The sequence below is a fragment of the Marmota marmota genome, unplaced genomic scaffold (genome assembly GCF_001458135.2).
Source record: "Marmota marmota marmota unplaced genomic scaffold, marMar, whole genome shotgun sequence".
NCBI lineage: Eukaryota > Metazoa > Chordata > Mammalia > Rodentia > Sciuridae > Marmota > Marmota marmota.
In genome coordinates, this window is record NW_026000206.1 from 1,976,299 (window position 1) to 1,991,568 (window position 15,270).

The 15,270-nt window shown below is 36.6% G+C and overlaps 1 protein-coding gene across 2 annotated transcripts in view; it reads right to left on the reverse strand.

Moving 5' to 3' along the window:
• Window positions 1–15,270, reverse strand: part of Cacul1 (CDK2 associated cullin domain 1) — a 62,915-nt gene that overhangs the window by 34,029 nt on the left and 13,616 nt on the right. For both annotated transcript variants that reach the window (XM_048791288.1, XM_015498313.2), the window contains 2 exons: window positions 9,534–9,660; window positions 8,689–8,791 (listed from right to left, as the gene is read on the reverse strand). In XM_048791288.1, coding sequence (XP_048647245.1) covers window positions 8,689–8,791; window positions 9,534–9,658 — 228 coding nt within the window. In that variant the 5' untranslated portion in view covers window positions 9,659–9,660. Of the gene's footprint in view, window positions 1–8,688; window positions 8,792–9,533; window positions 9,661–15,270 lie in introns of those variants that run through there.

The following is a 15,270-nucleotide window of genomic DNA, read 5'->3' on the forward strand; positions in this document are numbered from 1 at the left end:
CAATGGAGTATTATTCAGCCATTTAAAAAAGGAATGAAGTGATAATCATGCTACAATATGAGTGGGCCTTGCTAAGTGAGACATAAAAGGCCATATATCACGATTCCACTTGCGTGAAATGTCCAACATAGGCAAATCCACAAAACAGAAAGCAGATTAGTGGTTGAGAGGGTCTAAGGAAAGGAAAGAATAGGGAGTGACTGCTAATGAGTACTAAGTTTTTCTTTAGGTGATTAAGATGTTCTGAAATTAGTGGTAATGGCTATACAACTTTGTGACTATACTAAAAAACCACCAAGCAATAATATATCAAAAAGGTTTAGGGTGTATGAAATGAAAAATGCATTCCAAAAATAGATTAATAAAAATATAGCATGGGTTCTCTCTCACTCTTGTGCTATGCCTCTCTTGAGGGTCTGTTCTGTTATTCTTGGGGGGAAACAAACCTCTGCCATCTGGAACACGGTGGCAGAGCAGATCCTAAAGGCTCTTTGGATACATACTCTTCTTTTTTTTTTAATATTTACTTTTTAGTTGTAGTTGGACACAGGGTCTTTATTTGTGTTTATGTGGTGCTGAGGATCGAACCCAGGGCCTCTCGCTTGCTAGGCGAGCGCACTACCTCTGAGCCACAACACCAGCCCTGGATACATACTCTTCTTTCACTCATAATTCATGTGTCAAAGCAAATTACCTGGCCAAGTCCAAACTTCAATGGGTTGGAGAAGTACAATCCCACCAAGTATCAGAAAGAAGGGAACTGGAAACATCTGTCAAGAGCACTATGACCAGCACATTTATCTACCTAGTACTTAAACTTAATTCAAACCTATGACAGGCCAAAAGAAGCCAACATTAGTAAGCCAGCATCCTTGTCCACAAGGAGCTCACAGGATTGCAAAGATGACATCCTGACTGGTAATTAAATATGCACCAAGGTGCTATACTAAGCACTACAGTAACAACAGAAAGTGCTACAGAAGCAAAGAAGAAAATACGATTAATTAAACCTGCCTGGAATAGGTAAATTAAAAGCTGGGCAAACCCTAACAAACAGAATGCCTCCCTTTCAAGATGGAGAGGAGGAAAAAAGTGGTGGCCAAAGAAACTGAGAAAAGACATAAGATGGAAAAACAGTCACCTTAATTTCAAAAGACAAAATGCTGTTGCTGCATTATTTTGCTGAGTACAGAGTGTAAAGAGCCTTGAAAGTTATTAAGGAGCACAGTGTTTGCTCTTTAGGTAAATGGACAGTCAAAAGGTCAACAAAACAGGTGACAAATTGTGAGCACATTCAACAAAATGGATTGGGAAAGGTGCAGAGCCTAGAAATAAGGTAGCAATCTTCTCCTCTGTCCAGACAATTACCCGAGGATTTAAACTGGCAAGGCAGCAGAAATAAATATGAGACATTCCACAAGAGGAAAATTTAGCAAGACTTACAACTCATTTCATATTCCTATCCTATCACCCATCACATCCAATCTATTAAAACTATCATTACACCTCCCCCCTACTAAAAGGTGCTAAAAAATAAAGCTGTATGCCACTTTTTCTGTGCCCTTAGCATCTAGCATCCTGGCAGCACATGGCACATTGCTTGTTAAATTAAACATTCTCAAACTACTATCATTATCCTTTCCTGCTCAAGTCCCCTCTAGTAAACTCCTAACATTTCTATTGAAACCAAAGTGATCTTTGTATCCTGTAACCCTACCTCTCTTTCTAACCATGAAGTTACTGTCTGACACTGTCCCATCATCTCCGCAATGCATCCCCAAATTTCCTTTTCCCTGTTCATTACCATCAGGTCCACAGTTCCTGATCCAAGACTCCTGCAGTCATATGTGTGACCCTTAATTCTGAACTTTTAAAATTTAGAAGGTATTATGGTACATGCGCCCTATATTATGCTCCAGTCCCACTAGGCACAGAAACAACACACTAATATTTCTGGGATAAAGTATAGGAACATTCCCATCAAGTTCCTCGAGTGTTTAGATCATGTTTTACTACCACATGAGTTTGGGAACCAAATTTATGAAAAAACATTCCCTTTTCAGACTTTTTTTTTTTTTTTTTTGGAACTGCAGATGAGGGACTATGTAGCTGCTGTAACTCACCTAGTCTACCACAATTGCCATCTCCCTACATCTCCTCTTCTTCTACTCTAATACATCTTATATTCTTTTGCCACACTAAAATTCCTGACATTTCAGGGATTTTACATTTTGGCTCCAATCTGCCTTTGCTCCTCCCAGTCTCCCTGGAATACACTATCAGAGAGTCTGCCCAGGTTTTTGCTGGACAGCCTCTGTGCACCACGTTCCCCCATCCACTCCCTCAGGCCCTGCCATTGCTGATACTGCCTCCCCTTCAACCTGGTACCTGACTGAGCTCATCCACCTTTGCTTAACAAAGACAATTTCCTCACTGTGCTCTGAAAAGCTCTTATCCTTCTTGTGGTCTACTAGAAGGTGTTGAGAGCCACAGCCAAAGGGGCCCCAGCAAACTTCCAGCTGCCGGCTGATGATTGGCTCACAGCGGCCCCAGCAACATCTAGCTGATTGGCTCCTCTGCGGTGATGCTCATTGGGCTGTTTCCCTGCCCTTTCAGACCACGGAGCTGCTCATTGGGGGACTTTTTTGGCTCCGCCCACGTGACCCAGCCAATTGGCCTCAAGAGCAGGAGGATTGTGGGAGGTGGAGAGAAGCTTGTGTGGGAGAGAGAGGCTTGTGGAAAGCTGGTGGTGGCAGTTGAGGCTCTGAGGGTTTTTCCTGAGAGGCTGTTTTGTTTGGCATGTGTGGTTCTAAAAATAAAGTTAGTTTCTTTTGACAAGTGGCTCCTGATTGTGCCCAGCCAGACTGCGGCAAGAAGGGATTGTGATTTAATTCCCTCTTTGAATTTCTACTGTTATTCTTTTTCTAATTTCCTGAGATAAATGTAAAAGTTATTGATTTTCTAACATGAATTTTAGAGTTTTGACTTTTTCCAAAAAGACTTTGGCTTAATCCCACAAGGCCTGACAGAAAATAGTAACATTATCATTCAGTTGGAAATACGCACAACAGGTGCTTACTGACACTACAATTTTCTCTATCACACAGTGGTTTTCTGGAAGTAGAGTTTTACACGTTCAATCATATCAAGCTTTTTTTTTTTAAAGTTTCCACTATTAGTTTCTAACTGAATTCTGTTGTTAAGCCAAAGAACATACTCTGCATGATTTAAATTCTTTAAAATGTGTGAGGACTTACATTATGAGCAGCATATATAATCATCTTTATAAGTGACCTAGGTTTACTTGAACAGAATGCATATTCTACAATCAACATATACTGACTTCTAAATAAGCCAAGTTTATTACTCATATAGTTCAAATCTTCTATACTCCTACTGTCTTTTGTTTATTTTGTCTGCTGAGAGAGAGAGAGAGAGAGATTAATTTCTCACCACAGTGTTACATTTTCTCCTTTGGGGTCTATTAATCTTTGTGGCTATTACTGGGTGCATACAAATGTAGAATTGTTATCTTCCTAGTAACTAAACTTTCTGTCACAATAGAAAGTTCTCTTTATAGCCAATAATACCTCTTGTTCTAAATCTATTTTTTCTGATATCAGTATAACTGTGTCATCTTCCTTTCGGCTAATGTTTTTGCAACTTGCACTTTCAATGTTTCTGTATTCCTATAGACAGGCTAGCAACCTTCAGAGGGTTGCAGAATTGTCTAGTCTGATTACTGATTTACTTTTTTTAATGCAACATTTAGTTTTTAACATTTCATATAAAATGTGATATGCTGAAGTTTAAATTTATTATCCTATTTGTCTTCTACTTGTCCCATCTGTTCTCTGTATCTTTTTCTATTCTTTCTTGACTGTTATTTTTAGATGATCCAATTTTCACCTTCTATTATCTTACTAGTTACATTTCCTTGTGCTGTTCCTTTAGAAGTTACCCTAAGACTATAGACTAAACTCTTGCCTTATCATAGACTAAAATAAATTAGGACTATGGTACTTTCTGAATAAACCAAGTGCTTTAGAACATTTTAAGTCAATTTTCTCCGACCTACACACTACTGTTATGAGTTCTGATTATATATTTTTATACCCTACAAGAAATTAACTCTATTGATCTATACTCACATATTTACCTTTTCTAATTTCCAACTTTTCATTGAGAAACTTTTTCTATCTAAGGAATATCTCTTCCTTTTAAGTGAGGAGACTATTGGTGATGAATTATCTCAATTCATGTCTCCTAGCTTTACAATCCCTTAAATCCCCTACCATGACTAGTTATTTGTGATTGAGTGCCGGACATTGTTTATGAAAAATTACTGAACAACTATAGGCCTATGATAATGTTATCTTTCTCCAGAGAGAATTCACTTTTTCTTCTAAGTAACCAGAGGATCCAGCTAATCCAAACCATCTTAATCTCATCAGGAATGAAGTTTCAGTTACTAAGAAAAATAGTATATGTAGTGGGATAGAATCCTTTGGGTTGATAGGTCTTGATTTCCAATTTTATCACCATATTTACACAGGTATACCAAAGTTCTACTAAAGCTCACAGCCTGTTAGACTCCTCAAAAGAAGTAACCCTGTAACGAAATGACTCAAATGTTAGGCTCTCCTCTTGAATTTCCTTCTTCCAGACCTTGGCCCTATAATTTTGTTGTTGTTGTCATAATTTCCTTGTTATGTCTAGTTTTTTTCATTATTCTCAGCAGGAGGGGTGATCCAAATTAACAAGTCTTATATACCCACTCCTCTTCCTAAGAAAGAACCTTGCACATTTGAATAGAAAAGTGCTAGCTGCTACAGGCTTTCCACCAGGAATCCTTGCAACCAACCAACAAGTTTTTTGTTTTTGTTTTTTAAGACCAAGAAATCAACTGCGATTAACTGAGGCAACAGGGAGTCTTTAGGAAACTAGAAAGTATGCCTAAAAAATAAGGATTTTCAGAAGACTATTTGAGCCAAAAGAAGAGGCAACTCAAGAGAATGACAGAAATGGGAATGAAAAGAGGTCAGAAGCAAAATACAATACAATATTACACCAACTATGACTAACACCTGACAAGAAAAGAGTGAGAGATGGATATGAAATCTCAAACCTGAGGAAAAAACTAAATTGGGTGAAGAAGAATTTAGACTTAATCATAAATATCTTCTAGTAATAAACCAAGTTTAACAGGTAACTGAAGGTCCTGATTTGAGACCTCACCAACAGTATGGTGATTTCTAAGTTTCAACAGAATTTTCTAACTAATCAGAATACTATTTACTAAATTGCTAAAATGATATTCTCTCTATAATTACCTATTTACATTCATTTGTATATTGAAAAAATCAGAATTAGAAATCCAGAAACTTTGAAAAGGAAAAAGAAAATAAATACAGAATTTCATTATCACAATGACAGAGAAAAAAGTTAAGGTTAAAGGGAAAGGGAGAATGTTTAAAAAGAAGGCTTGGAGGGGGGAGGGTAGAAAAAAAAGAAAGAGAAAAAAAATAAATAAATAAAAAAATAAAAATAAAAAGAAGGCTGGGCTGAAGGTACAGCTCAGTGCATGGATGCTTACCCAGCACGCTTAAGACCCTGGGTTTGACCCCTGGCACCACCCACTCACCCACACACACAGTCAAAATAGCTGGGATTGTGGCTCAGTGGTAGAGTGTTCACCTAGCATGTGTGAGGCACTAGGTTCGATCCTCAGTGCCACATAAAAATAAATAAATAAAATAAAGGTAATGTGTCCATCTAGAACTAATACACACACACACACACACACACACATACACATACATATATTTAAAAACAAAAAAAGTAAAAATATACTATATCACAGTTCAAGAAATCCAGCAATAAAGAAAAAGGTACAGATATACATTCAGTGAAATATAATAGTAAGGAAAATACTAAGTGGGTTTAGCTATTTGCCAAGGGTTTTATTAATTCTACAAAAATAACAAAAAATACTTTTTAAAGTTACTGAGGTGGTGGAAAAGTCACTCTTTCCAAGATGAAAGAAATATGATTTTTTAAAAAGAGGCACAAATTAGATTATACAGTCATTTAAAAATATTTTAGTTCGATAAATAAACATAATCTATTAAAATCTCTGCAAACATAATATCTAGATTTTAGATCAACACCAAAAATAACTAGGGAATATGGAACATTATTTCATATAATACTCTTCAGTATTTCCAACAGGATACATCTTTAGATATGATAAATAAGTCAACTGACAAACTATACAATCCAGCAGCTATTTTAAGATCCAACTCATTGATTTATAAACTCAACAACTAAAGCTCTGATTACCTGCCAAATGCAGCTCTATCCCATGCCTATGTTTTGGCTCTAAAAATTCATTTAAAAATCAGAGCTGCAAACAAAATGGCTCTACCCAAATATAACGTTTCATTTCTGACTCATGAGATCTGGCCAAGTACTCCTGTTCTGTCCCCCATGAAAACTACCTTTAGTTTTCTATAAAACAGAGATGACACAGAGTAATAAAATGCTCAAGCATCTGAAGAACATAACGATTAGCAATCACAGGACACTAATTATGCTGCTCTTTCCACTGGAACAGGTCAGACTTAGCTGCTGAGCATAAACATTTGCTGACTTATAGTTGTACCAGACACTTAAGGATAAAAAGAGAAACGAGATGGAGTCCCCACCCTCAAGGGGGGCCTGTGAAGCAGTATAAACTAAAAATTATAACACAATCATTGCCCTAATAGAGTTGTTATTTCCAAGATGCTACAGGGTTATAAACAAAGAAACACCAACTATTTGTTCTGGTCTGTTCGAGGAGAGTGCAAGAGTTCCAGGAAGGCTTCACATATAGGAATCAGAAGAAAAAAAAAAGCCTTACAACTTAGTGAAAAGGGACCACATATTTTAGTAAAGCTATTTGGTTTTAAAATTGAGAAAATTTACAAAACAATGTTAGCATGTTTAATCAAGAGGCACATAAGTGCTAAGTGGCAGAGTTGAGCTCTAGGTCTTCAGGTTTTGAACCACTCCTTCTTGCTATTTAATAATGATTACAGACTTCATAATCTTACAAAAAAGAGATCATTTTGAAGCTAGTTTTTTTTTTTTAAAACAGGACTATACTGTTGAACTCTAAGTGGGACATATAGTGACTTAAAAAATAACTAAACTCCCCAAATCATGTTAACTTTACATTTAATAATACACTTGTTTTTTAAATACTAACATTAAAAGAGACATAACCCTTATCTAGTTTTAATCTTTAATAAGAACCATTCCTCTGCTAAAAATGATTTGGTTTCATAACATGCAAGGAAAACACACTCTGATACATAGATGACTAGAGTGTAACTTAGTAACACTTTAATGACCCTCTAGGTGGATGTGGTAAATGATGTTACTTACAAGACTAATAATTCACTGTAGCATTGTTAGTAATAAAACAACTAAATATTCATTATTTAGAGTGGTTAAATGAATTAAGGTACACAATAAAGTATGGAAGAGCAACCAGCTGAGATGAGCATTGTAGTAAAACACTGGAGAGATAACGTGACCAAAACCAGGAGACTGGCAAATGCCCAGAATAGTCAGAGTCCAGAGAGAGGTAAAAAGTAAATGGGTTTTGGCAATAACTTGGATTCAGGTGAGAATCCAGGGCCTGGGTGGTGTCAAGAATTAGCCAATCATTCAAAGTTTTAATGCACAGGTCTTGGGTTTCATCTACAATTTATATGCAATGCCTAGGCACTAAATATATCTGTTAAATGAAGATTTTATATTTTCTACCAAACAATTTTACACTAGTAAGAAGAAAAGTATACATTTGACTAAAATAAAATTTAGCTCTGGTGATAATTTTTAAAAAGCTATTTAATACAACAACTGTTTGAAGTAAATAAGATACCACAGACCACAAGGTAAGTGAGGAACATTATCCAAGTGAGAGTCTACCCCAGCACTTACCAAAAAATGTGCTTTATTTCACAATTGTTGGAGTAGTTCCTAGTTGTACAGCAATTCCTGATACTCTACTGCTAAAGGACTTTCTAGATATCATGTTATTTCTACTCCAGAACTAAAGTAGTATCTGACCCTGACTGACCTTCAAGCACTGGAAGCTATGCTGAGGCAGGCCAGTAAAGAGGAAAGGTGAGGACCAGAAGGCCAAGTGCCTCTTAAACTGAACATTTCCTACAGCCCTCTCACCCTAGAATGTAAGAACCAGCATGCTGTTTATTTACTACAGGGAGTTTATCAATAGTCAACTTCAGTTTTCACATTGGCAAGTAAAAGAAATTAGGCAAACTACTCATAAAATAATAAAAGTTCCAGAAAAAAAAAAATACAAACTATTGTGTACATTTATGCTATAAAAGTCACTAAACATTAAAGAGAAAAATAAGATTTTTATCTGAAAAAATGTTGACATAGTAATAACTGGGATCACTTAAGGTCTGAAATATACTCCATCTAAAAATATCTATAATTTACGTCATATTTTCAAAGAATCTACTCTAAAGATTTGATCAATAATCATCTAGGGAATATTTATAAATTTATATCATAAGAAAATGAACAAGATCCCAAATATTAAACAGTCTAATTTCAACCAGCTAGAAAAACCCAAAGAAACAAAAATCAACACAATCAGTTCTTTACCTGCAGCTCCTTTGAAACTCTCTCTAAGTGATTAGTTATCTTTTTAATCAGGTCACTATACATCTGTTCCGAGTGTTGCTGGCATACACACTTATACACACAACTGTAAAACCGAACAAAAAACCAAGTTAATGAAGATGCACTTAACTCAATCTAAGGTGAAAGAACATTTTTAATATATTACCACTAATCAAATAATTCAGATTTGAAACCAGTGACTGACCACAACTTTTAATAAAAATTTGCCCTCCCCAAGCAATGTCTGGATGGAAAAGATATTACCACTAACTACAAATAATCTTGAGTAGAGTGCATTCCAGCACTAGCTATTCCAATACTGGTGATGATTCAAGGGTCTGAATATGATAACTCCTTAAAAGTCAGGTTCTCTCTTGCTTTTTTTTTTTTTTTTTTTAAATAAATCAATCTCAAAATAAGGAAGAAAGCAATAATCAGTAGAAAGAAAGTGTCTAACTGACAAAAATGTCTGCAATATAATCTCTTTGTACATTAGTTGTGTGAAACAACATAGTTGTTATTTCTTCTTCCTGTCACTGTGCTGATTTTCCACACCAGACACTTCAGTCATTCTAGTCTCCTTGGAGACCTCCAGTTTCTTCATTATCTATGGTGGATGTGGCAGGCTGAGGTAGCAGAAGTCTTGATTTGAAAACCACTTTTGAATCAAAAAGTATAAATCAAACATCCAATCCACAAGTGTGGAATACATAAATACTTAAGAGTCTCACTTTGTGTATTTTATATATCACATGCTGTCATAACTCAAAGTTGCCCTGAACCTCAATAAACCCTTTCAAACCCAAGCAAATTAAATCTTGACTTACCTGTATATCTGTTCATAGGATATGGGGATATAGTCACCAGGACTCTGGGTTAAAAGTTGATCTATGGCACCATCCAATTTTGGCCAGTATGTGCTCTTATAATCTTCAATAGTTATAACATTCATTACTACAAGTAAAAAGTAAAATAAGTATTACTATGTGCCACATAAAATGAACACAAATCATAGCAATTTTGTACTCACAAATTCATTCTTTTATTAACTACCCATCACATTTCAATTAAAAGGGAAAAATACCTGGTCAGAGAAGTTAAGCAGCTACGAATCTGTCCATCTTTAAAAATAACAAAACAAGTATTACTGGTTTCTTTCCCAGTTTTCTGTACGCTTCTGCCATCAATGAAGTATTTTCAAACATGCTGACCCTTAAAAGACTTTGTCAATTATAAGTGGCCTATCAGTGAATCACAAGAAGGTTCTAGGAAACAATAAACAGCAACAATATTTATAGATATTCCTGGGAAAATCTACCTAATGATAGGACTACAGGTATTAAGGTCTAAATGCTAACAGTCATCAAAGAGGCTGCCAGAAAATGTGTTTAGCTTTATGGTGCTGCAAGTACCTTTTAGTTATCACCAGAACTCTAACTTGGGCTCTTACCATGTGCAACTTGACAAGCCCACCTGAAAACCTGTGCGTGTTCTGGAGCCTGACATCAAAGTCTTACCTTATTCCTTCAGACAGACTCATTCATTATAAAGCATTTGTAATAGCTGGTCTTAATTTTGAGATCCAGGGGTGACAACTGCTTCACAATGGAATGTGAATGCTAATATTAAATGGAACAATGGAAAGCTAATACTAAAAAAGAGCTACTTGAAGAATATGAGATAACCTGCGACATAGGAGCTTACAAACACTGAATCAGTATTTTGCTGTTTATTTCACCAGAAACTGGAGAGCAGAAAGGTTAGGTGGCTTCCCCCAAGAACACATGGTTAAGTACTCGCAGAAGTACCAAGTAAAGGAAAGTCTATCACATTAGTGACTTCCAACCTTGGTCATTCAGGTTCAAGATTTTTTTTTTTTTTTTTTAGTTTTTGGCAAACACAACATCTTTCTTTGTATATGGTGCTGAGGATCGAACCTGGGCCGCACGCATGCCAGGCAAGCGCGCTAACGCTTGAGCCACTTCCCCAGCAAGATTTTTTTTAATCTATCAATTTTATTCATCTTTATTTAATATTTTCTTTAAACCAATTCAATTTCATCTTCACTTAACTTATTTTAAAGGACACTTGAGAAATGATCTACTGAATCATAAAACAATATAGTATAACCTTAAAAATATTTTGTTGGGTCTGGGAATGTAGCTCAGCAGTACAGCACCTGCTTAGCATATGTGAAGCCCTGGATTTATTCCCCAACACAGAAAAAAAAACAAAAAACATTTTCTTAAGTTAAAGAAGCCAGACCCAAAAGGATCCATATTTTGAGTCCCACTTATATGACATTAATAAAGGCAAAACTATAGGAAGAAAAACATATTACTGATTCCCAAGGGCTGGGTGGTAAAGGATTATCTATAAAAAGGTATCATGGGGAAATTTTTAGGGCAATGAATTATTTTGTATGGAACTGTGGTATTAGATACCACATCCATGCATTTGTCAAAACCAACAACACTGTATGCCATAAAGTGAATTCACTGTCAAAAAAAAAAAAGAAGAAGAAATCAACAAGGCTATACTAGTAAAAATGAAATCCCAACTGTGACCAAATAATTTACAAATCAGAACTCACAATGAAGAGAATGGAGAGGAAAAGAGTATTGGATTAAATGTAAAACTAAAGACAAAAAGAACTGTGTGCACATATGCACACACACACAACTAAGAGGCTGCCATATCACGCAGGGCCTTCTGGATCACTGTAAAAACTGAGTAAGATGGGAGCCTCTGGAGGGTGATCTGACGTACATTTTGTATGGGACCATTCCAGCTGCTGTGTTAAGAGTAAACTAATTTAGGAAGCTGTGATTTGGGGGAGAGGGTAGGGTTGGGGCCAAGTGGTGGCCTTGAAGATTATAGAGAGAGGTCAGATTCTGAATATATTTTAAAGGCAAAGCCAGTAAGAATTGCTAACGGACTGGATGAGAAATCTAAAAGAACGTTCAAGGATAACTCCCAAGTTTTTGGCCTGAGCACCAAAAGTCAGGGCTGCTGTTTACTAAGAGGAGGAGCAGAAAAAGCTTAGCTTATCTGCAGGTGTAGCAGATGCTGCTGGTGCCTCACCCACTTACTATTATGGTTTGATCTTAAATGTTCTCCCAAACCTCATGAGTTGAAGAGTTGGACCCCAACATAGCAGTCTTCAGGGCTTTGGGGAGGTGACTGGATCATGAGGGCTCCAACCTCAGGAATGAATTTATGGATTCATAGCTTAATGGAGGGGGACTTTGTTATAAAAACAAACTCTTTGCTTCCCAGCTGCCATGTGATAAGCCGCTTTGTTCTATCACAAGCTTCTCACCATGATGTTCTGTCTTGCCAGAGGTCCAAAGCAATGGGGTCATGCAATCATGGACTGAAACCTCTGAACCTATAAGCCAAAATAAATCTTTCTCCCCTTTAGGTTGTTTTGCTCTGATATTTTGTCACAGCAACGGAAATCAACATACCCTTGTCCACAAAGGCCAACTGTCAACACCTACAATTACTTGCCTCAGTGTTCTGTCTAGCTGCCATAACTTGCTCTAGAGAGGAGAGAGGCAGGTTGGGAGTGGTAGAGAAGTAGCCATACTCTCCAGCTACTTTCAATCAATGGCTAATGAGGATTCAGCCTCATTACCTCAGTAGATCCCTCTGCTGTCAGGTGAGATAACTGAGACATGGATGCTATACTAATACCCAGAGTTCCCTACAGGGATTGGGCTCAGAGTGGTGACCAACTCTGCCAGCTTCCTTACCTTCTCTATCTCACTTCCTCAACTCCCTTACAAGTGCTTCCTGGTCTCATTACGTTGTACTTAAAACTATTTGTGCTTTTTAAAAAAGAAAAAGGGGAAGGAAGGTCTCTTAAAAACAGAAAATCCACATTGCTTGCCATTAAACAGATGGCAATATACAAATAATACGATGTTGTCAAATTCTAGTGAGGTCCTGCTGCCTGCCAAGTGTTCTGAGCCTGAAGTTGGCTTTCCCTGTTAAAGAGATTGGCAGATGTTGAAAAGTGTTACACACTACATTTCTGCTCATGTAATCTAAAGGATTCAAAGAAAACTGAAAAGGAAATTATATTCTATGTGATACTGTTAGTGAATCACTTATCAGTATACCACCAAAAGCACACTCTACACCAAAAGCTGAAACCTGAAGAACAGGAGTGTAATGCTCAAAGAGAAGGCTGCCAGTTCCACAAAGCCAAGACCCCACACACTAGTCCTTGGGCTCCTGGCCTGCTGAGCTCAACAAACCACACCACGTGGCCACAGGTGGGGAGCGCGCCTACTTCTCAAGCACAGGAGTCAGACCTCAACAAGTCACCGAGTCAAAGACATGAAGGAGGAGGAGAAAGGAACTAAAATATAAAGTCCTCTAGCTATTACAAGTGTGTGTGTGTGTGTGTGTGTAAATAATTAAAAAATAAAAATAAAAAATAAAAAAGTCCTCTAGCTATTGGGACAGAATGGAGACCAACTTTGAAAGCAGAAACCACTGATGCCACTCAGGTATCTTTCTTATTTTTTAAAGAAATTTGTATTTGATTTTTACTTATTTTTCCTTTTTTTTTTTTTTTTGGTGGTGGTGCTGGGGACTGAACCCAGGGCCTTGTGCATGGGAGGCAAGCACTATACCAACTGAGCTATATTCCTAGCCCTGTTTGATTTTTTTTTTTAATGCTCTGCTTTTAAAAGATCTTTGAAAAGGGGCATTTTTAAAAAAATGAGGACAACCCAAGGAACAGTAAAGAATCTTTAAGCCTCTTTCCATGTTAGAGTCTGTAAACAAGTCAAAANGTAACTCTTTTTTTTCTGTATGTGGAAATGCTGCAGCCGGACTGCGGCATTTCCACATACAGAAAAAAAAGAGTTACATCTATTTCCACACACATATATAATATGCACCTATTTTCAAATACATTTTATTTAAAAATCAGATGAAGAAGTCAATTCAGCTGGCCTCACATGCTAACAAATGTAACCTTTTTCTCAGGCCAGCCAATCCTCACCAGTGGCAAGAGAAGCAGAACTTGGGCGAGTATGGGCAGAGCCAGAGGAGGCCTGAAGAGTGAGTATAAGCTGGTCTAAGGAGGGCTCCTCACACACTCCTCGGTCCACATTTATGATGACAATGCAGGGAACTTTAAGATACTGGTTATTTCTTTGCTAATACCAACCCATTCCTGATTAAAAAAAAACAAAAACCATCAGCAGTTTATTCAGTTTATTAGCAGTTTAAACACATAGCCTCATGTGTATAGGTATGCAGCCTTGAACTTATTAGATCTGCTGATTAAAGAAATGAAATCCCTTTAAATTTTCACCATTGAAAAAATGTGGACTGACCAGAAGAAACTACAGTCAAAATTCATGCAATAAATAAAACAACTAGTTTACCAATTTAAAAAGGCAACATGCAGTGCTATAGGACAGAGTGCAGACCACATTGAGAAATCTCAGAAGACTAACAAAGCCAAATAAATTAGACAATATTTTTCAATTTTCTGTCTTGATTTTAGTAGTTCAGCATTAAGTATATATTAGAAAACAAAAGCAAAAACGAAAAATCACTCATAATTCCCCACCAATACATGGTGCATACCAGTCTTTTTTTTCAACATACATGTCTGTGGTTAAAAGATTTCCAGTGAGCTAAGAAATTCTTGAATTCTACCTTTTAAATTCCTTTTCTGGATATGATATGCAACATCAACAACTGTGAATCCAAATGAAAACACAGAATCTTGGGGCTGGGGTTGTAGCTCAGTGGTAGAGCACTTGCCTAGCATGTGTGAGGCAATGGATTCAATCCTCAGCACTAGATAAAAATAAGTAAATAAATAAAGGTATTGTGTTCATTAAAATCACACACACACTTAATCCAGATAAAATTGAAATCACCATTAAATTACTAAATTTTATCTAAGATTTTCCACTTGAAAATAATGGATTACTTTTTAAGTCAATTTTAAAAAGCACTATAAGACCAAGCATAGTGTTGCATGACTGCAGTCCTAGTTACTTGGCAGGCTGAAGTAGGAGGATCACTTGAGCCCAGGAGTCCCAAAACAGGCTGGACAACCTGGCAGGACTCCAAATCCTTAAAAAATAAAAAAGGCGGTGGGGCAGGGGGGCTAGTTCTACAAAATCAGATGCCTACAAAGCTAGGCCAGTAAACACAAGTTAATAAATCAAGTTTGGTACAAGAATTTTACAAAAGAATGAACTGTATATGTCTTCTAGAAACATTCACATTAAAAAAAAAAATTAAAGATCCGTGGTGTAAGCCTCAAAGATCATGTTATACAAGGCTTAAACCTAGAAACAGATAACAAGTTCATATGATCTAAATCCTACTGAGAAGACAGTTTAACCAAACTTTAGTAAAGTAAAATGAAACAAAGTCTAAAACACATGGAATAGCTGGAACCTAAGGTTTAAGAAATACCAGGCTGCTAATAAACAGGAAACTATTCGAGATATATAACTCATACCAGGCAGTAATAAACACTCATCCTTTTTTTGACCAAATAACTTATCAAAACTCAACTTA